This window comes from Camellia sinensis, chromosome 12 (assembly GCF_055761805.1).
Source record: "Camellia sinensis isolate YWXY chromosome 12, ASM5576180v1, whole genome shotgun sequence".
Lineage (NCBI taxonomy): Eukaryota > Viridiplantae > Streptophyta > Magnoliopsida > Ericales > Theaceae > Camellia > Camellia sinensis.
In genome coordinates this window covers 142,971,402-142,993,373 of record NC_138972.1, presented here as the reverse complement: position 1 = coordinate 142,993,373, position 21,972 = coordinate 142,971,402, and the positions used below count along the sequence as shown (strand labels likewise).

General features: G+C 35.6%; 1 protein-coding gene across 2 annotated transcripts; it reads left to right on the top strand.

Moving 5' to 3' along the window:
* Positions 1-9,261: 9,261 nt before the first annotated feature.
* HEN4 (RNA-binding KH domain-containing protein) lies at positions 9,262-21,676 on the top strand. 2 transcript variants are annotated; one of them, XM_028237277.2, is made up of 7 exons: positions 9,262-11,165; positions 15,341-15,784; positions 15,888-16,160; positions 19,071-19,361; positions 19,448-19,527; positions 20,576-20,687; positions 21,358-21,676. In XM_028237277.2, exons 1-7 carry the CDS (start codon positions 10,533-10,535, stop codon positions 21,493-21,495), a joined length of 1,971 nt encoding a protein of 656 aa, XP_028093078.2. In that variant the 5' UTR covers positions 9,262-10,532; the 3' UTR covers positions 21,496-21,676. The 2 variants fall into 2 exon arrangements, with proteins under 2 accessions (XP_028093078.2, XP_028093077.2); XM_028237276.2 differs by having other exon boundaries at positions 10,126-11,165; positions 19,445-19,527.
* Positions 21,677-21,972: the final 296 nt, after the last annotated feature.

Below are 21,972 nucleotides of genomic sequence, written 5' to 3'. Positions count from 1 at the left end.
AGGTGATGTGTTCCTTGCCGCGTGGCAAGTCACACAGTGAAGACGGAACGTCAAAACCATTTATGAGTGAATGGGAAGTTGACGTCGTTTTCAGATTTTAACTTTAATTTTTTAGATTAAATTCATTTGAATTTTTTCAATAAAAAATTATGGTGGGAATTCAATTTAATTCTAAATTCAAATTTTGAATTCCTAAGTGGTTTCTTAAAATTTGTAATTGTGAGAATTTAATTTAATTGTAAATTCAAATTTTAGGTTCCTGAAAAGTTTCCTAAAGTTTGTACCTCATCATTTATTTATTTATTTAACTATTTCAATAGTTTAATATATATATATATATATTAAATGGGCAACTCCTCAACTTCCAAAGTTGAAGGACAATGAAAGATTATACTCAAGATGACATCTGGAAAGTAACTCACTCTCAACAATGTGTCGCATGTACCGGACATTCGCAAGAATCTTGTTTCCGGATCTTTGTTGAGTAAGAATGGGTTTAGGCTAGTATTTGAGAGTGACAAGTTTGTACTTACCAAAAACGGGATGTATGTAGAAAAATGTTACATGTCTGATGGCCTTTTTAAGTTAAATGTAATGACCGTTGTACCCTCAGTTATTAATAATACTACATCTTCTTCTTACTTGCTTGAGTCTTCAAATTTATGGCATGGTAGACTAGGACATGTTAATTATGGATTTTTGCGTAGATTAATTAATATGGAATGTTTACTTAAATTTAACATTGATTCAAACATAAATATGAAATTTGCGTTGAGGCAAAATTATCTAAAACTCCTTTTCATTCAATTGAAAGAAGTACGAAACCACTTGAATTAATTCATAGTGACATTTGTGATTTTAAATCATTTCAAACTAGAGGTGGGAAAAAGTATTTTATCACTTTTATAGATGACTATACTAGATATAGTTATGTTTATTTAATTCGAACCAAAGATGAAGCTTTGGAAACTTTCATTCAATATAAGAATGAAGTTGAAAATCAACTTGATAAGAAAATCAAGAAACTTAGAAGTGATAGAGGTAGTGAATATGAATCACCTTTTGGTGAATTTTGTAAAGAACATGGAATAATTCATCAAACCACCGCTCCTTACTCACCTCAGCAAAATGGAATTGCTGAAAGGAAAAATAGGACTTTAAAAGAAATGATGAATGTCATGTTAATAAGTTCTGGATTACCTCAGAACTTATGGGGGGAAGCAATACTTTCTGCTAATTATATACTTAATAAAGTACCCCGAAAGAAAGTGAATCAAACACCTTACGAATTGTGGCATGAAAGAGTACCATCCTACAAATACTTAAAAGTGTGGGGGTGTTTGGCTAAAGTGGCTATTCCTAGTCCTAAAAAGACTAAGATAGGTCCTAAGACCATTGATTGCATTTTCATTGGTTATGCCAAGAATAGTAGTGCATATCGGTTTTTGATTTATAAATCAGAACATTTCGAAATGCATGTAAATACTATTATTGAATCTCGGAATGCATCTTTCTTTGAACATGTATTTCCGAATAAGAATGGACAAGAGACTAGTAATAAGAAAAGATCTTTTGATGCTATTACTAGTAATGATCAAGAACATGATCAAGAACAAGAGTTAGATCAAAATAAAGAAGAGGAACATAGGCGTAGTAAACGTGCTAGAACCTCAAAATCTTTTGGTTCAGATTTTCTAACATATATGGTAGAAAATGAGCCTTTAACTTTTAAAGAGGCTATGTCCAGTCCTGAAGCTCCTTTATGGAAAGAAGCTGTCAACAGTGAAGTTGAATCCATCTTGCAAAATCACACTTGGGAATTAGTGGACTTACCACCAGGTTGTAAACCTCTTGGATATAAGTGGATTTTCAAAAGGAAAATGAAAGCAGATGGATCAATTGACAAATACAAGGCAAGACTTGTAGTCAAAGGATTTAGACAAAAGAAGGTCTTGATTACTTTGACACGTACTCACCGGTTACTAGAATAACATCTATTAGAATGCTAATTGCCATTCTATACAATCTAGAAATTCATCAAATGGATGTTAAAACCGCTTTCTTAAATGGTGAGTTAAATGAAGAAATTTACATGGAACAACCAGAAGGGTTTTCTGTTCCAAGGAAAGAAAAGAAAGTGTGTAAATTGGTTACATCATTATATGGTTTAAAACAAGCGCCAAAGCAATGGCATGAGAAATTTGACAAGGCAATGATGTCAAATGGATTTAAAATTAATGAGTGTGACAAATGTGTTTACATTAAAAACACAGATAAAGGTTATGTCATTGTATGTCTATATGTAGATGATATGCTCATCATTGGTAGTAATAATGACATGATTAAAACTACCAAGAAAATGTTGAATAAACATTTTGACATGAAGGACATGGGCATTGCTGATATAATACTTGGTATAAAAATTACCAAAACATCAGAAGGATATGCTTTGTCACAATCTCATTACATTGAGAAAATACTTGACAAATTCAGCAAAGATGATGATCATCTTGCTAGAACTCCTGTAGATGTTAATTTGTATCTTTCTAAGAATGTACAGGAAAGTATTTCTCAATTAGAGTATGCCCAAATTATCGGAAGCTTAATGTACTTGATGAACTGCACTCGCCCAGATATAGCTTATGCAGTAAGTAAATTAAGTAGATATACGAGTAATCCGGGAGTAGAACACTGGAAAGCAATTATAAGGGTTCTAAGATATCTCCGATTTACTCGTAACATTGGGTTGAATTATACTAGATATCCAGCAGTACTTGAAGGATATTGTGATGCAAATTGGATATCGGATACAAGAGACTCGAAGTCCACCAGTGGGTATGTCTTTACTCTTGGTGGAGCGGCTATATCTTGGAAATCTTCCAAACAGACTTGTATTGCTAGGTCTACTATGGAATCTGAATTCATAGCTTTAGACAAAGCTGGGGAAGAGGCAGAATGGCTTCGCCACTTCCTTGAAGATATTCCAATTTGGCCAAAATCGGTGCCTGCTATATGCATGCATTGTGATAGTCAATCAGCAATAGTGTCACGACCCAAACCCGGCCCTATGGGTTTAGCACCGTAACCGGCCAGTAATCCGAGATTACCGAAGGCCTGCAGAACGGTAATACAGTAAAACAGAGTACAGGGCCTGGCGGAAGCCAATACAGTAAATAAATAGTGTCCATTGAGCTGTGACAGTCTGTATGCAAAAAGGCTTTTCATACATTCACACATAAACAGTACAGAACAGTATGTACAATATTCACATCCATTCAACTAGGGACTCAACCCTACAGAACAGTACAGAAAACATTCCGTCTGTACAAAACAGTACGGTTTATACAAAACAGTAAAACAGTACAGAAGGGGGAAAAGCAGACAAAACACCCCCAAGCCATAGCATGGCAACTCGGAACCTCTCAGTGAGGCACAAAGGCTGGCTTGACAAAACTGGAGTAACCCTGACGCCTCTAGCTGCGGTCTGGTGCCTGTACACCTACATATATATATGAGCAGTGAGCTAAAGCCCAGTGAATAACATAAAGCGTAAAGAGGTTTAGAATGAATGTCCTTACAGTATGAAAACAGTTCATTTCAATCAGTCATTCAGTTGTTCAGTACAGTAAACAGTCATATGTGGTACATCCATTAGCATAACAGTAACAGTAGGTCTTAAAAGACCGAACAGTAATGATGGCCATCAGTCAGTAAACAGTAGTGGTTCCACGAGGGAACCGACAGAGAATTCTGTCGCAGTAACAGTAACAGTAAACCGTAGATACTAAGGATGCCACAGTACAGTTCAGAAATAAAGGACATACATTCATTCAGTAAATAATACCAGTTCAGTAAACAGTTCAGTTCAGTATTCAAAAGATATCAGTTGAACATATCTTTACACAATTGTTACTCACAGAGTTCTGGGCTACAGTATGCTAGAGCGTGTCTCCCCAGTTGCCAACCCTACACAGTTCACAGGTTGAACACACACTAAGCTACACAGTTGGGAAATATCATAACTTAATCCCTAATTTGCCTTGGTGTGTTCTACAACGATATCCTCATCTAAATGCCTTAAACTAGGCCTAAGAATACCTAGGATGGGATGAGGATGCAAAAATGCACATTTAAAAGCATTTTCAGGATTTTCAGAAAAACAGAGTCCCGCTCGAGCTCAGGTTTCCCCGCTCGAGCGTACAGGCAAACAAAGGTACTCGCTCGAGCGCAAACTTTCCCGCTCGAGCGTACTGTAAAGGTACTGGATGGGTGAAATCCCCGCTCGACGCCCGCTCGAGCTTGAGACATGACTCCGCTTGAGCGCCCAATCCTCCGCTCGAGCGGACTGTAAAACAGTGCAAGATGCTGGAAGCTCGATTTTCCCGCTCGAACGGCACTTCCCCCGCTCGAGCGGACGACGGAAATCTGGGAATCCCAGATTCGAGCTCCAGGTCCAAAACCAAGCTCAAAAGCATCAAAACCAATCCTCTTGGGCCCATTTTCTGGAAAACATTTATAAACACATAGGATATCATGTTTCAAAGCTCAATTTTAAGAAATCAAAGCCCAAGGGTGTTTAATTCAAACCCAATTTAAACCATTTTTCAAGCACAAGATGAACATGCAAACATGCATGAATTCAAACCATTTTGAAGCTTCAATTTGATGCTCTCAGGAGCCAATTCTTTTCAAAACATGGTGAAATCATGGACTTAAACATGATTATGAACATGTATGTAACCCTTTGCCATGAAAACAACTCAAACATCTACAATACAAACATGCATGCGTGAAATGAGCTTCAAATCAACAACAATGAACCAAAGTATGACTTAGTTCTACAATGAAGCATGACTCATGCAAGAACTAGCTCAAACACATCAATAAAGGTTGAGTTCCCTTACCTAGAGCCTCAATTCCAAGTGTAGGACCACAAAGCAACAATCAACCTTCAATTCTCTTCAAATTCTAAGCAATATTGAAATGAACTCAAGACTCTCACTTCCTCTCTCTCTAAATTCGGCTAGAACAAGAAGAAATGGCTGAGCAAATGTGTTTGGCTCAAGTATAATGAGCTCAAGGTGTAGAGGTAGTGGCCCACTCAAGGGCAAAACGGTAATTAAGTCCAACTCTTTAATTAGCATATTTTAATCTAATTTAATCATACCTAATCAGTTTTCAGGTAAATACACCACAAAATCACATAAATTATGATGATCATTAAACATCAATCAGTTTCTAATTCGGCCGCCGATAAGGCCTTCAATTAGCAGTTTAAACATATAAGTATGAACAGATAATCATACAATCAAACAGATAGAATGCAATTTAACTAACATATACTCAATCAATTCGGTTTCCAGTTTCAGTCAGTCAGTTCAGTACTTTAGTCAGTTCAATTATCAGTCATTATCAGTTCCATTTCGCAGTAATCAATGATTAACGGTAATCATTCGGTCATTAATCAGTAAACAGTATGAGGGTTGTTATAAATAGGTAGAGCACAAAGTCATATGTATAACGATAAGTCTCGACACATTCGTCGTCGACATAATACCGTAAGACAACTACTCTCTAATGGAATTATTTCCATAGAATATGTTAAGTCTAAAGACAACATAGCGGATCCACTAACCAAAGGGTTAGCAAGAGAGTTAGTTGAAAATTCATCGAGGGGAATGGGACTTAAGCCTATTAAATAAGAGTTACCACAACGGCAACCCAACCTAGTTGACTGGAGATCCCAAGATCTAGGTTCAAAGGGACAACCGAGTTGTGATTGACTCAGAAGGATCACTGTGGAGTCCAACTTCTACCCATTTCTATGATGAAATAAGTGATGTCTGCAGCGATTTAGGTTAAGTAATACTTTTAATGATTCTTATATCTAGGTAAACCTAGTGGAGTATGGCAGGATACTTTTCATAAGAATCACTTATGTGAGTGTGAACTGGGCCGGTTCTATAAGATTTGTGAAGGGCTACAAGTCTTTAGAGCACTCATGACAGACCAGGTTGTTCACAATAGTGAGAACTAAACTGTGCCTGGGAATATACTGTGTGAGTTCTATTGTCTTGGTTTACACAAACGGCTGAACAGTTCAAGATATCATGTTTACTGGTTAGTTAGTAAATCCGATAGTATCTCACAAGGGAAGGTTCAAAGCCAAAAGCTACCTATCCTTTGCAGAATATTTTCAATTTCTGTACTCTCTATAATTAGGTCATGTTGTTGCATTTTCTCTCCGTCAAATTCCATTCATATGGGGGATTGTTGGAAAATGGTTTTATATAGGCATATTTATTAGCTCAATTTTTGAGTGGGCCCCAAACGTCTTTTGGGGTGGGTCCAAAGAGGTGATGTGTTCCTTGCCGCGTGGCAAGTCACATAGTGAAGACGGAACGTCATTTTTGAGTGGGCCCCAAACGTCTTTTGGGGTGGGTCCGAAGAGGTGATGTGTTCCTTGCCACGTGGCAAGTCACACAGTGAAGACGGAACGTCAAAACCATTTATGAGTGAATGGGAAGTTGACGTCGTTTTCGGATTTAACTTTAATTTTTTAGATTAAATTCATTTGAATTTTTTCAATAAAAAATTATGGTGGGAATTCAATTTAATTCTAAATTCAAATTATGAGTTCCTAAGTGGTTTCTTAAAATTTGTAATTGTGAGAATTTAATTTAATTCTAAATTCAAATTTTAGGTTCCTGAAAAGTTTCCTAAAGTTTGTACCTCATCATTTATTTATTTATTTAACTATTGCATTAGTTTAATATATATATATATATATATATATTTGAAATAGTTTGAATAATTAATAAAGTTCTACATGTTATAATTGTTGACTAACGGTCAAACTTTTTAAAGTTGTTTGAACATTGGTTTTCCTTGTGCCGTTAGTCAGACAATTGTTTTGCACATTTTCACTTTTTTGAAGCACCTTTTCGGGTCTAATTTGTTGCCTATATATATAGATACATTTCCAGCAGTTGAGGGACCAGTAAAATTCAGTCTGTATTTTGTTTTGATATTGCTGTCCTCTTTGCTCTAAGTACATATATTCTTCATATATAATTTTAGGGAAAAAAATATTCAGAGAGTTAGAACACAGGTTTGGTTCGCCGAACAAGTTGTTTGGAGTACTACTACAATTTGTGAAGATCATTGTATCCTGAGAGATAGACGCCACTCAATCGTAAGTACCATAGCGGGGCGAATCTATCTTAAGGACAGAGTGTCACACACTCAACTTGGTCTTGTAATTTTTATTTGGTTCGACAAAATAAATTCGGTATGTTATTTATTTATGTTGTTTGATTTTATTTCTTGCTATTTTATTTACACAGAAGATTGTTCCAACAGATGGAGGGTGCGATTTCGATTTCAGGCTCTGTTTTCTCTCTCTCTCTCTCTCTCTCTTTTTTTTTTTTTTTTACCTGACTCTGAAGATGGAGATGATGTGTTGATGATTATGATGTTGATGAAGATGTTGTTGTTGTTGATGATGATGTGTTGATGAAGATTTTGTTGTTGAATTTTTTTTTTTTTTTTTCTAGTAGATCCAGATTTGTGGATGGGTTTGATTTTTGTGTTTGATTGGGTTTGATTTTTGGGTGGGTGGGTTTGATTTTGATTTTGATTTTGATTTAGTTTTGTGATGGGTTTCAATTTTGTGGTTGAATCAATTTTGTGTTCAATTTTGTGGTTGAAGTAAAGTGGGTTCGATTTCAGATATTCTTCTTCCTCACTCCTCTACTCTTCGTCTTCTTTATACTCTTCTTCTTCTTCAGACAAACGAGAAGGAAATAAGAAAAAAAAAAAAAATTTCAAAACAACATCGTTTTGAAATTTTGGAAGAATTGATCTCTCACACATTCGAGCTACGTAACGGAATTGTAAAATTATTTATGTTTACATATTTTAAGTCTTCTGACTTGGCTTTATTATCAACACAGTTCCTAATAAGAAAAGCAAAAAAAAAAAAATAATAATAATAATAATTACTTAAGAAACTAAATGGGGGATTTTATGACAAATTCTATTCTATGGACTGATTTAAGCTCAAGTCCTTCAAGCATTTTTTTAACCTCATCGGTCCCACATTACTTTTCTATCCTCAAGATAGAGGCTATCACTTCTCTTTCGGATTAAATGAGTGAAAAGTTTTGGTGAATTTAATTGAAATCTTAACTACTGAATGAGACGTTGATATCATGTGAATGTATCACATTCAATGAACAATTATAATTTGCGGTAAAAATTACAATATTGTTAGACTAATGGGAGACGTTATTTTTCACCTAATTTCATTTGTAATTTTTATTGACCAATAACATTATGGGTCATGCTACGTCGCTCGAAATCGAGCGACCCCTAATCCCCCGATTTTTTTTTTTTCAGAAGCAGGGGAAGGAGGAGGAGGAGGAGGTGGAACTGGAGGGGGCCATCAAAATGGAAGGAGGCGGAGGCGGGGCTGGGCAGAGGCTGCGACGGCGGGGCGGCTGGATAGACGACCGGGGTTGGGCAGACGACCGATGGCGACGACAGGCTGGGCGACGACGGCGACGGGCTGGGCTCTCTTCTCTCTCTTTCTCTCTCTCTCTCTTCCCCTCTTCTTCTCTCTTTCTCTCTCTCCCTCTTGCGTTTCAGAGTCGAAATGGAAGAAGAAGAAGAAAAAAAATAAAAAAAATGACCAAAACGACGTTGTTTTAGCCATTAAAGGGATTCGGAGGAAAGAATTTCGGGGAACAAATCATTATCCTAACATTATATAAGGTGGTATCGTCCTTGCACAATAATTTTTTCGGAAATATGAATTACTTATCCATTGTCGGAGATTTGGATGGGCATCAATCATCCCTCTAGTTGCCGGAGATCTCATTGAGCACCGATCATCTCTCTCATTCGTTAAAGATTTAGATTCCTTATTCACAGTTAGAGCGCCAATCATTCCTCACAATTAATACAAACACGTTGATTTTTTATTTATTTATTTGTACATAGAAATAATACAAATATGTTGATATGTTTGTTGTTTTGTACGTCATCAATGGGGTAACCAAAACGTTAAGGACTTGGTTAATTATTCACGATTCCAATTTGAAATTGATTCGTTTGGTTTGAATTTCTCAAAAATTTTTGGAAAAATTTCTCTACAAATGAGTTTTCAGAAAAATTCAAACCAAACAAATTTTTCCAAAAAAATTTCCCAAAACTTGTAAATCAAACAAGTTTTCCAAACAAATCTCTCTCTCATACACATCAAATCAATCACTTTTTCTAAAACTTTCTCTCAAAATAATTTTTCAAAACATCTTTCCAAAAAAACCAAACCAAACAACTTTTGGTACTTTTTATCTCCCAAACTCATCTCCCAAAATCAAACCAAACAAGCCCACTCTTGACAAGCAATTTTCAAACATATAAATTTTGTATATTAAAATTAAATATATAAAATTATTATTATTTTTAATTTTAAATTTGAAATAAAAAACAAAATTGCGAATTTTTAAAAATAAACGAAAAAAGAATTTAGTGAATTAAAAATACTTATCTTTAACTAAGGTCTATTGTGAGAAATTAATTTTTTAACCAAAAAATTACTATAAAAAAAATTATTTCTTTTATTTTTTGTGCGTCATTTTATATAAAAAAATAAATAAAATTGTAAAACAATCCTAGATCCATCGTGAGAATAAATTAATTTTTGACCAATTACATGAATAATTTAGGAGCGTTAGAGCATTTCCAACCTAATCCTCTCATCAAGAGGATGAAAATAATTTTTTTTATTCAAAAAGTAAATATAGAGTATGTTACTATTCATTTAAACTTCAATCATAAATCTTCAAAACCCTTCATCCTCTCTTCATCAAAAAGTAATTTTTATTCATTAATAGATATTTAATTTTAAATTTTTTGTAAAATATATTTAATATTATACTCATTTTAAATGTATGATCTCACATTTTTTAGTGATATCAATTTTATAAAAATTAAATTTATATATTAAAAATTATTTATAATATAAAAAAATATATAAAATAAATAATATTTTAGAGAGTATTCTTTATTTTTCATCCTTCCTTTATATTTGAAAAATCAACTCATAGTCATTCTAAACAGAAATGAATTTAGAAAATAAGTTAGAGCAATAAATATAGAGGATGCATTAAAGATGCTATTACAAAAGAAAGGAAGGTGATTTGAAGGAGAGTGGAAGGAGATTCGAAGAAGATTGGACCAAAAGAACCTGAAGTGGACCCTACAGTAACAAACCGGCCTCGAAATTTTAGAAAAATTTCCACTGCCACAGTGCCACCGGTCACACTGGTACCCCACTGTTCCGACGCGCGTTACAAAACCCCCACCCCTTCACTCGGTGCATTTTACCACCAAAACCCCTCTCTCTCTCTATCTCTCTCCTACACCTGTAACTCCATTATTCAGACAAACAAACACGCTCTCTCTCTCTCTCTAGAATATATATATTTATATAGAGAGAGAGAGAAGAGGAGAATCACATTTGGGTTATGGACGGTTCGTTTCTGTCTCCACCAGCAAAGCGTTCAATCCATCGACTCACCGAAATGCTCGACCCAAACTCTTCCTTCAACGGCGGCGCGTCTTTCAAGCGCTCCAAGTCTCTCCCTCCCCTCACCGTTCCCTCCGGCCACTTCCTCTTCCGCCTCCTCTGCCACTCCTCCCGAATCGGCGGCGTAATCGGCAAGTCCGGCTCAATCATCAAGCAACTCCAGGTCGACACCGGTGCCAAGATTCGAGTCGAGGAGTCGCCTCCTGGTGCCGACGAGCGAGTCATCGTCGTCGTTGCTCCCATCTCTGTTACCAAGAAAATCTCATTGAAGGCAGAGAGTGGAGGAGTCGAGGATGAGGTGTGTGAGGTGTCGGCGGCGCAGGAAGCGGTGGTTAGGGTTTTTGAGAGGATTTTGGATGTTGCGGCGGAGACTGGCGGCGTTTCGGTGGCGCCTGCTGGTGGTGGTGTGGTGTCGTGTAGATTGGTGGTGGAGGGTAGTCAGGTTGGGTCAGTGATTGGAAAAGGAGGGAAGGTGATTGAGAAGATTAGGAAGGACACTGGTTGTAAAATTAGGGTTTTGAACTCAGAAAAGTTAGCACCGTTCGCGTTTCCCAAGGACGAAATTGTAGAGGTAATAATGGTTGTTTTTTTTTTGTTGACATTATTGAGTTTGAATTACAATGATTGTTTGATAACTATTTCGAATTCTTATTGTTTTTGAATTACAATGATTGTTTAATAAGTATTTTGAATTCTTATTGTTTTTGATACTATTGAGTTTGAATTACAATGATTGTTTAATAAGTATTTCGAATTCTTATTGTTTTTTTGCCTTGAAAGGTACCTTCATTCTACATAACAAGGTGTTATGGCTTCAGTTAATAGCTTCAACCTGTTCTGCATTTGTACCCAAATGAAGTAACTCTTAGTACCCTGTAAAGTATGCAAATGCGGAGTTTGTTGGAATCTATCTGTATATTCTATGTAACTGATCTTTACTCTATATGGACGGCTAATTTGTTATAGAAGATATCTTTTTGCTTCTTAAGACCTTAAAATGAGAAAAGAAAGAAATGATTGCGGGAGAAAAGAAAATAAATGATTTTGTTTTCTTATTATCATCGATCATGTTTAGACGAGTAAGAGAACAGTGTGTGAAATGGGATATGTGTTAAATATTTTTTGCCTTAGTATTTTAATGCGTAATCTTGATTTTATGTAAAATACATCTCCAATCAGTTTGGTATCTCACCAAATTTCATCATTTTTTGGTGAGAAATAAAGTTGGCATATAATGAAAGAGTTCTATTTCTCATCAAATCGCTCAATCCAAACCAGCTTAGTAGTTATACTTAATATGAGCACCTACGTTTTTCTCTATTTTCAGAAGATTTTCAGACAATCGTGTGGTGAATCTGAGAACCCATTGCATTTAATTTATTTATATTTTCATAATAAGAGACCATAGTTTTATTTGGACATTGTAGTAGAAGATAAAATGGTCAGAAGGATGACATGGCTCTTCTAGCGTTTAGGAAGAAAAGGAAAGCACACTCACACAAGCAAAAAGAAACCGAGCCTGCAGTTTTTTCCCCTTGACTTTGCAATCCTGGAGTGTGGGAGAAAGACAGTGGTTAGAGCTCAAGAAAAGCCAATGGGGCCCTGGCCCCTCCAAAATTGGAGGAAATTCACTTTTTTACGCGTGCTATTCTTCAAAATTTTGTGTGCCCCATGTAATGGGCTCCTCAAACTCAATTTGGCATCTCCAAAATTTTTGAGAAGGCCACCCTATGTTAGAGTGGTCTTTCAAAATTTAATGAATTATGTAATGGTCCTCAAAAAAATTAATTCAGCCTCCTGTTATAAAGTCATTGATAACCACATGTTAGAAAAACCTGGTAACAAACAATGAATATAATCTACTTGATTAGTATTAAACAATATTTTAAAAAAATATTACTAAAATCAATTAAATTGTGTTAAAGGAAAAAGACTGGTTTCTTGTTTTGGTTTTTATAGTTTTTTAATTAGACCATTTGTGAAATTTTATAGACCCTAAGAATATTGATTGCCAATAATGCTATAATGGCCACATTTTTGTACCGTATTTGGTTTAGCATGTGAGTTGTTACCTTTGAAAAACCATCCATAGACATATTACAATACTTTAGTAATTAAAATATAACAATGCTCCTGTAAGCTCAAAATATTTCAAATCAAACAAAATAAAACTACATCATCCATGATAGTACGTTCTAAAATTTCTTTAGTAATCAGTGGGCAATTGGCCATATTAATTTTTTCAACAAGGCAATGGGCAATTGGGCATTTTGCAAGTTGCAAGGTAGTCAGTGGGAACTCACAAATCACAAACGGTTTATACACTAAACCGTTTGATGTAAGGGCCTATAAATGTTAACCCACTCAACCCTGTGGGCTAAAATATTCATCCCAAACCCTAAAAAAGTAGGTTTGGGTTGGGTGGGTTGTTCGGTGGGCATTGGCCCACCTCTAGGTTGCATGGTGTAATGGTCATATCGTAGGTGGCAACAACCGATGCTATGAATATTTTAATTCTTTGCACAAATTCAGGAAAACTTATCAATACATGTGTTTTTATTTTAGTATCACATTTAGTGGGCATCAAAATAGTTTTTGTGGATTTTGTTTAGTTTTTAAACATGACCCAATATCTATCTTCTATATCTATCTATCTATACTATGATAAAGTGAAGCCTTCTCATGGTGTTTATGTCTCATATTGAGTTTTCCCAAAATACCCCTATATCAATTACATGGGCAGTTTAAATTCTTTTCTTTTTTTTTTCAAATCTCTCGGCTTTTGATTTTTCCAAATTCATTTCAATTTTTAGATATTGAATTCAATCAGACAGTTTACAATCTTATTTTCTAAAGCAAAATGATATGTGCACGCATTGCATGCACCACAGCTTCTAGTATGTATTAATTTTAACACTAGTCTTAAGTTGGTATGGAGATTTTTCTTTATTTGGGTGTATTTAATTTCTTTATTTTTCTAATTATACTTATAGATTACTTCCCCCTTGTTAAAAATGATAGTCTCATAAACACAAGTTCACAATACAAAATAGCAACATATTAATGTAACTCAATAAATTACATATTATGGCATCCAAGTTTTATTTAAAAAATTGAATCTAAATCCAAATAGATGTAAGTTAATAATCAAGGAGTCAAGTTAAAAAGTAATGAAAGTTTGTTGATCGAAGAACAAGAATAATGAATGATAAAAAAAGATTGGACACTATGTTAGAACTTGAAGATTGGACACTATGTTAAATCTAAGATTTGCGCATAAGTTCTATGTGTCTATTTTGTGATTTAATAGCTTGAAAAAAGTAAAATGAGAAAAAGTGGGCATATATACGAAATCTGTTAAAAACAAGAGTGTATCGGTCGTAAAGGCAAACATGGTATTGTAATAGCGCTATAATGGCCGTTACGGCCTTTACGTAATGGCAGCGGCTGTTACAACTGTGAATTTCAGTCATCGTATAGCAGCTGTAATGGGTGGCGGTAACCATTGAAACAGTTATGTAACAATGTTACATAACGGTTGCGGCCCATTTTTAAAACCTTTAGGATGACTCCTTGATGCAGAATGTTCATGGATATTCATGGAAACATTATAATTGTATTGATGTCTTTAATATTTTATTTATTTATTCTAATTTATATTTTAATTAGGATTTTCAAAATTTATGAGTGTCAAGATTTGTTCCCTTTTAGCACATTTCTTAGTGATCGATAATTTTTAATTAGAATTGGTAGGATTTGTTTCCTTTTAGTATGGTTCTTAGCCATCAAGAATTTTAGTTTTCTTATTTTTATTAGGGTTTCTTTTAGCCTATAAATAAAGTCTTTGACATTGTAATCGGTCAGAGTTGAATAATGAATTTGAGTTGAGAAAAAATGTGGCTTTGTGTGTAGGGTTGTGGCCCGTGTTCTTCTATTAAAAATTCTTTTCTTCTTTAATCTTAGTTCTTTTCTTTTGGAACCATTCTCCATATTTTTTGGTTCTGAATCAATTAAAAAATAGGATTGAATTGTTGATAGCCACCTTGCATCACTCCCCTTTTGGCCAAACTATTTGCCTCGTTGACGAACTTATGATCCAAGCAATCTGAATGTTACACAGGAAAATAAACCTAGCAATACTGTCAGGGACTTGGTGACCTCTTTACCAGTCATTTCTCCATTTCCATACATAAAGTGTTGCCTTGTATCAATGGATGATGAAGCCCCATATAGTGCCTCTACATCTATAGGGCCTTTCACAAGAGCCAAAATTTCTTTATTGACGGTGGGATACACGTAACTGTAGATAGCTGGAAGATGCTACTCACTAACACGTTAGTAAAGAGTAGTGCATCAATACCTTCAGTAAATGAAACTCTAGTTTTTGGAACATTTGTGGAGAGTTGATGCCTGCACATAAAAGCTTTGCATATCTGTTGCTTCATGTTATATACATTAGCCAGTTTCTCAATGTGGACATCAGATGCTTTACTCTAGAATGATGCAGAAATTTTTTGTTTTATTCCGGATGATTAGCAATCTGTGCTACTAAGCTTGCAGATTGATTAAAATATTAATTAATTTTTTTTGCTAAATTGGCCCAATTTGGTAACCATTGTGGAGAGGGAAAATAAAGAAAGGGATTGTTCATGCTGTGTCTTGGAAGTCTGTTGAATATTTTATGTCCGTCTGTGTTTTAGATGAATTTCAAGCCTTGTTCTCAAGAATTGGTCAAAGTTGTTGCAGATTGAGGGCAATATTTTTGCTGTTAAGAGAGCTCTTGTTGGTGTCTCCCGTCGCCTTCAAGATTGCCCACCTGTTGACAGAGCAAAAATGAGTGGGAGCCAATCTTTTGAGGCAATGCCCCTGGAGACCTTACCAGACCTGCGTATGGATCTTCCTCCTATGCGAAGTTCAATGCTACCGTCTATGTCAGGCAGCTCTGTTCCTTTTCCGTCAGGAGGTCGCTCTTTGTCAATAGATCATGAGAGGGTTCCCACCCTAGACTCAAGGATGCAACAGCATGAAGTGGTATTTAGGCTTCTCTGCTCCAATGATAGGGTAGGTGGCGTAATTGGCAAGGGAGGAACAATCGTCAAGGCTCTTCAGAATGAATCAGGTGCTTCTATAAATGTTGGAGCTTCCGTGGCTGAGTGTGATGAACGATTAATTACTATTTCTGCAATGGAGGTTTGCTGTGCTACTGTTAATTTTCATCTCTCGTAAATTTGTGTGTGTGTGTGTGTAGCTTATGAGTTAATAATTTGTTTTTCTTTGGCTTGTTCTTTTGTAGATCCCAGAATCACGATACTCCCCAGCACAAAATGCAGTACTTCTTGTTTTCAATAGGTCTATAGAGGCTGGCATTGAAAAGGGACTAGATTCAGGCTCAAGTAAGGAACCTGTTTCTGCACGGCTGGTAGTTCCGTCAAATGAAGTTGGTTGTTTGTTGGGAAAAGGAGGCGCAATTATTTCAGAGATGAGGAAGGCAACTAGTGCTGGCATATGGATTATTGGATGCGACCAAGTCCCAAAATGTGCTTCAGAAAATGATGAAGTGGTACAGGTGTGTTGTCTTGGCCCGTATCTAGCATAATCTGTATGACATATAAATAATTGATTTTTTTCATCATTTGGCTTAAATTTTGTATGTTTTTGGAAATAATCATGCAAAACGGGTAACATTTTCTAGAATCTTATCTGTTTTGCAAAAAGATATTCTAATCTATCAGAAAAAGGATTTCCTGTTTTACCAGCACTGCTATTGTCGTTGAGGTTATCTTACCATTGTCTTCTTTGATTCATCTAACCTGTGTAAGGTCAAATCTTCTGTCAATTGTGAGATTTTATGTAGGCTCACAATACTTCCTTTGTCACAATCGCAGTAGGGCCTCATTGTCTAGCAGGCTAACCCTTCTTTTGATCTATAGTCACATATCTAAAACAGCTGAGCATGAGCAACTCCAATGGTCAGCTAATGCAGCTGCTAAGTTGAGCAAAAATTAGCTCTCCAGTGGCGTAGGCTGCCAAGTTTTGGCAATGCTATAATCTGCCACCTCAGCTTTCCTGGTAAAAAAAATTACTGTATTCCCTCTCTGCAACTAATTCAAGACACCACACAAATATGTGAACAGGAAGTCAACAGTCTTAAAGAAGGCTACAAGCAACTTCATAAAAACAAGACACCACACAAAAATAACAAACTGCAAAACATCATCATAAACCAAAAACTACTGAAAAAAAAGAGGAAAATCAACATTCATGAAGTATTAGCACCGCACAAAACAACAGTACATAAACAGCTACCCATAAACCATAAACATAAACATAAACAAAAGACAATTGAAAATCACAAATATGTGAACTAGAAATCAACGGAGTCTTAACGAAGGCTACAACAACTTCATAAAACAAGGCACCACACAAAAATAACAAACTGCAAAACATAATCATAAACCTAAAACTACGGGGAAAAAAAGAGAGAAGGAAAATCAATATTCATGAATTATTAGCACCACACAAAACAACTCTACATAAACAAATAACCATAAAACATAAACATAAACAAAAAACAATTGAAAATCAGAGAAACATATCTGCCATGCATCTCTGTAGAACATGTCGACAACGTCAATCAACTTGAAAGACGGTTGTTGCTCATCGTCATTGAGAAGGAAACATCGAGGTACGCCGAGAGCGACAGATTTCCTAGATCACTGATTGCTGTTTTCATATTGATCGAGATTGGGGATTTAGGGATTATGGACATTATAGATTTGGGGATTTAGGGATCTAGATCGCTGATTGTCGTGTTCACAATCAATCATCGTTGTGAGAAAGAGATGGACATCGATTGTGAGGGAGATGGATATTGATCGTAGTGAGAGAATAAGAGAAAGGGGATAGAGAGAGGGGAAGGACTTCAGTGAGATAGAAACAAATAAATGGAATACAATATCAGATGTTCTTTTTGGATATATTTTGTGTGAAGCTTCTAGAGAATTCGTTAGATCAATGGCTAGTTTTAAGACCAAAGGGATCAATGGCTCTTATTTGAGATCAATGATTGTGCCAAAATGGCATTAGTATCAATGGAGCAACATTGCTAAAATTGGAATCTGACACTGTAGGATGCCAAAGTATAGCTTTGGCATTGCCATTTTGGTGATGACCACTGGAGATGCTCAGGACCAGCTCAAGCTTAACCCATTTGAAGATTGCAATTGATTTAGATGACAAGAAGATAATTACAGATAACATGAGGGAGATCATTAAATAAATATATTGGGAAGAAGTTATAGATTTGTTAAGAAATATAATTTGTTGGTAATAAATGGTGCTTAGAAGATGCCCCATGTAACAAAATTAGTGATTATGCACATCCCACCTGTATAGAATGATCACGTTAGACCAATTTCGGAAGTTATGGATGGATAGATAAAAAAATCCATTAGGTAGAGAAACTCTCTAGCAAGGAACTTTAATAGCTGTAAGGGGGAATGTGGTTGTAGTGAAAGGAATATGGGTTGTGGAGATGTTAAATGTGCTTGAAGAAGTAAAGAAGCAGTGTATCCTTGAAATTAACCCCCTTGGTTCTCATCTAGGAAGCACGAATACGGGATACGATGATACGCCAAAATCTGAAAAAGTAAGATACGGATACAGCAAGGATACATTTGTTAATTTTTTTTTTTTATTTTTAATTTTAATAATGTAACATGCATGAAAATAAAACCTAATGCAAATTAATAAATAAAGAGAGGGATTCCTATTAAGTTAAGAGTGCTCAAACATTTATAAAACATTCAAAACTAAAAGCAAAAGCAAAAGCAAAAGCAAATACAAATGCAAATGCAAATGCAAATTAAACATCATCCTTACATGCCAATACCAAAAAAAGAACGAGAGCAGAGAGAAGAAATGTGAGAGAGCGAGAGAGAAGTGAGAGAGATAATAAGGATACATCAAATTGATAAATTCTATTACTTTAACTCTAACTATATTCCTCTTATCAAAGAATTAAACAAAGAATTAGAAGTAATATGTGACATTGAGTATCCGATACTTCAAAATTAAGTATCCGATACTCCAAAATTAATAAAAATTAATTAAGAAGTATCCGATACGTATTCGCGAGTATTCAAAAAGTATCAGTATCCGATAAGTATCCAATACAGATTTGTCTCCCTTTTTGAAGTATCCGTGCTTTATAGGTTCTCGTTATCTACTTCCTCTATCATATTGTTTCCATCATGTAGAGTTTCCATTATTTTCTGATAAAATCATTCAAGCTTGGCAAATCCAGATTCCATAGGGTTTTTGCCAATATTGAGCCATTTGGCAGTTGTCTGACATGTATCTTACATATTTTTCATTAAATGCTTTTGAGAATTTTTATGCATTATAGAATGTAGATATCATAGACTTTAGTGAGATTATTTTCTTTCTAAAGAGAAATGGCTTTTGTGGTTAACAGATTACTGGCGAGTTGGGTAGTGTACAAGATGCTTTATATAATGTGACTGGTAGATTGCGAGATAATAACCTCTTTACCGGTAGAATATCAAATGGAGCTGGAACTAGGAGCAGTTCTTCTGTAATAACTGAGATGAATCCCTATGAAAGAGCAGGAGATCCTTCCTCTTTTGGTTTGCATACATCTGTAGGTGTTTCTCATAGGCATACTACTTTAACACAGAGTATGGATCATCTTGGACTTTCCCATAATTATGATCATCCCCCATCACCAAATTTATGGGCATCACAGGTTAAAAATTTCATCTTTTGTTTTTCCATCTTCACTTGTCGGGTTCTCAAGCTCTACCTAATTTACTATGGTTGGATTAATAGCAGGCTGTAGGTGGGGTGAACCCGAGGAGCATGGACGTTGGTAGAGGACTGACTTCTGTTCAAGGTGGCGTAGAATTTGGCAGGTTTGTAGTGCACACAGCTCTCTAAATACCCTATGATAACACATGGCATGACCAATGAGAATGGGATGGGACCTCGCTATAATTATGTTCCAAGGATGATTTATGTCTTCTACAAAGATGAGGATGATGAATTCTCAGCCATTTTGTTTTAAACGACGGGTAAAAAGATAGGAGACAATATTGAGTAAGCTTTCATATGCCAAGATGACTATATGGCACTAGCAGTGTACCATGTATGCCCCCTTTTGGCATGTGATCTTTACTTGCAAAAAAATTAAATAAATAAAATGAAAAGGAGTTCCATGTGGTATGCATTATCCCTTGTGGCAAATCATTTACCGCTGGGAATCTGCCATGTCTCACAAGCTAAGAAGCATGGATACTTCTACGAAGGGTAACGTGTCATGTTGGTTTGCATTCATGTCATGTCTGTTTCATTTGGAAACTCCTCGGCATTTATTTTTGCTATTATGGAGTGCTATTTAGATTTAGTTTTTTACGTTGGTGGAGATTATATTGTATACTAGTGGGATTACAAAGAAACTGTGATCATGGTTTTAAATCCTGGTATCTTTCCCATTAATGGTCATGACCTCAATGTAATTAACAGTGAGTAATGAGAATCAGTAGGCAGAATTGTGGTTTTGTCCTTTTACTAGCAAACTCCTAATGAATTTGCTATAGGTTTCAACCCCGAGTTTGCTATAGGCTTGATAGTTGAATTATTTTTGAGTTTCTGAGTTGGTTTTTAAATAGAACTTACTTTCTTAAGCTATGTAGTATTGCACAAGTTGGACCCAAAATTTCACACATTTGTTTAAGTGATTCATAAATCTTGTTGTAGCCTTATATGCAAATCATCGAGTACCCAAGTTGTTGCTCTCATTGCCCATCATCCGCTTAATCCCATGCCTATCTACATGGCAATTGTGTAGTGGTTTTGGAAAAAGGACAAAAAGATTTTTAGAATTGAAAACAACTGCTTACTTGAATTTCTCAGCTAGTCATTCTTTTTTGTTCCCTTTTTTTCCCCCCCTGGTTTTTGCAGTGGAAGAAGATCTGTTATGGTGACAAACACAACGGTGGAAATTGTAGTTCCTGAAAATGTTATTGGCTCCATTTATGGGGAGAATGGTAGTAATCTGGCTCGTCTTAGACAGGTATTGCCCGCATCTTTTCATGTAAGGCTACAATGACCAAGATTAATTCTACATGTAAACCAATTGAAAATGCTGTAACTGTTCTACTTATTTCCCGAATTACGTAAAAGCTTACTTACTAAACTTGTTTTGAAGTTAGATTTAGAGTAGAAGGCTGTTAAAAATCGAAGTGTAGAACAAGCGGTGATTGCTTAAAATGTTATTAGCAATTACGTTTTTGTCAAAGTTTGAATAAAATAAGAAAATAGAAAGCGTGGTTACAAAACATGCTTTCAAGAAAACATGTTTACTATTTATGTTTTCACTTAGTTTGGAAAATAAAATAAAAATACCCAAATTGTAGTAAGAAGCCAAATTGTAAAGCATACCACTTGAGAACCAAAGTAAAAAGAGCTTCAAGTTCAAGGGGAATGCCGAAAGTGCTTATAATACAGGCTCACAAACTAGGAAAATTGTCTATGGGCTGCTTTTCAGCCATTTTCTGAAGCATTCTAGACCATTGTTTTCTTCTTTTATTTACTGCTTTCCCCCCTTTTTGATGTGTATATTTTGCCAAGCTCTTCTTTTTCCCATGTAAAAAATCTATTGGTGATGTTGATTTCTAGTTACTTTGTAATTTATCTGATCATAAATTCACCTTAAATTTTATCCTATGGATTGTATGATTCAGATATCGGGGGCAAAGGTCATAGTGCATGAACCTCATCCTGGAGCCACTGACAGGAAAGTCGTTATATCTGGGACCCCTGATGAAACCCAGGCAGCTCAGAGCCTCCTCCAAGCATTCATTCTTTCCGGAGCATCATGACTAGATCCCCCCCCCCCCCCCCCCCCCCCCATCCCATCTGTAATGTGAACAAAACTGCTAGAATAATTACCCTTCCTAATAGGTTTTTTTTTTTTTTTTTTTTCTGGAAATCTCAACTCTGTACACTAAAATTGGGTGTTTTATACCAGTCTGATCAATGACCAAATGTTTTCTTTATACATCTTAGCGGTGTTTTTAATTTAGAGCTTAGTGGAAAGTTTCATGCATCAAAAGAAAACAGTAATCCCACCAGAACACTCCTGGGCCCGTTTGTTTGGGATTATAGGGAGGGAATTGGGTTTGGTAGTGAGAAGGGGATTGATAATGTGATGTTTGTTTTGTGAGATAGAGAGAGGATTAGTAATCCCTTAGTATTAGTAAGGAGGAGGAAAGGAGATTGGTAAGGAAGAGATAGAGATGGTATTAGAAAAATAGTGAAGAGATTAGAAATTTTTTTATTTTTTATATATCAAATTT

Coding starts and splice junctions, on each gene's coding strand:
- HEN4 (XM_028237276.2), top strand. CDS start 10,533: ATGGACGGTTCGTTTCTGTCTCCACCAGCAAAGCGTTCAATCCATCGA. Junction 16,161..19,070: donor AAAATGATGAAGTGGTACAG/GTGTGTTGTCTT, acceptor TGTGGTTAACAG/ATTACTGGCGAGTTGGGTAG. Junction 20,688..21,357: donor ATCTGGCTCGTCTTAGACAG/GTATTGCCCGCA, acceptor TGTATGATTCAG/ATATCGGGGGCAAAGGTCAT.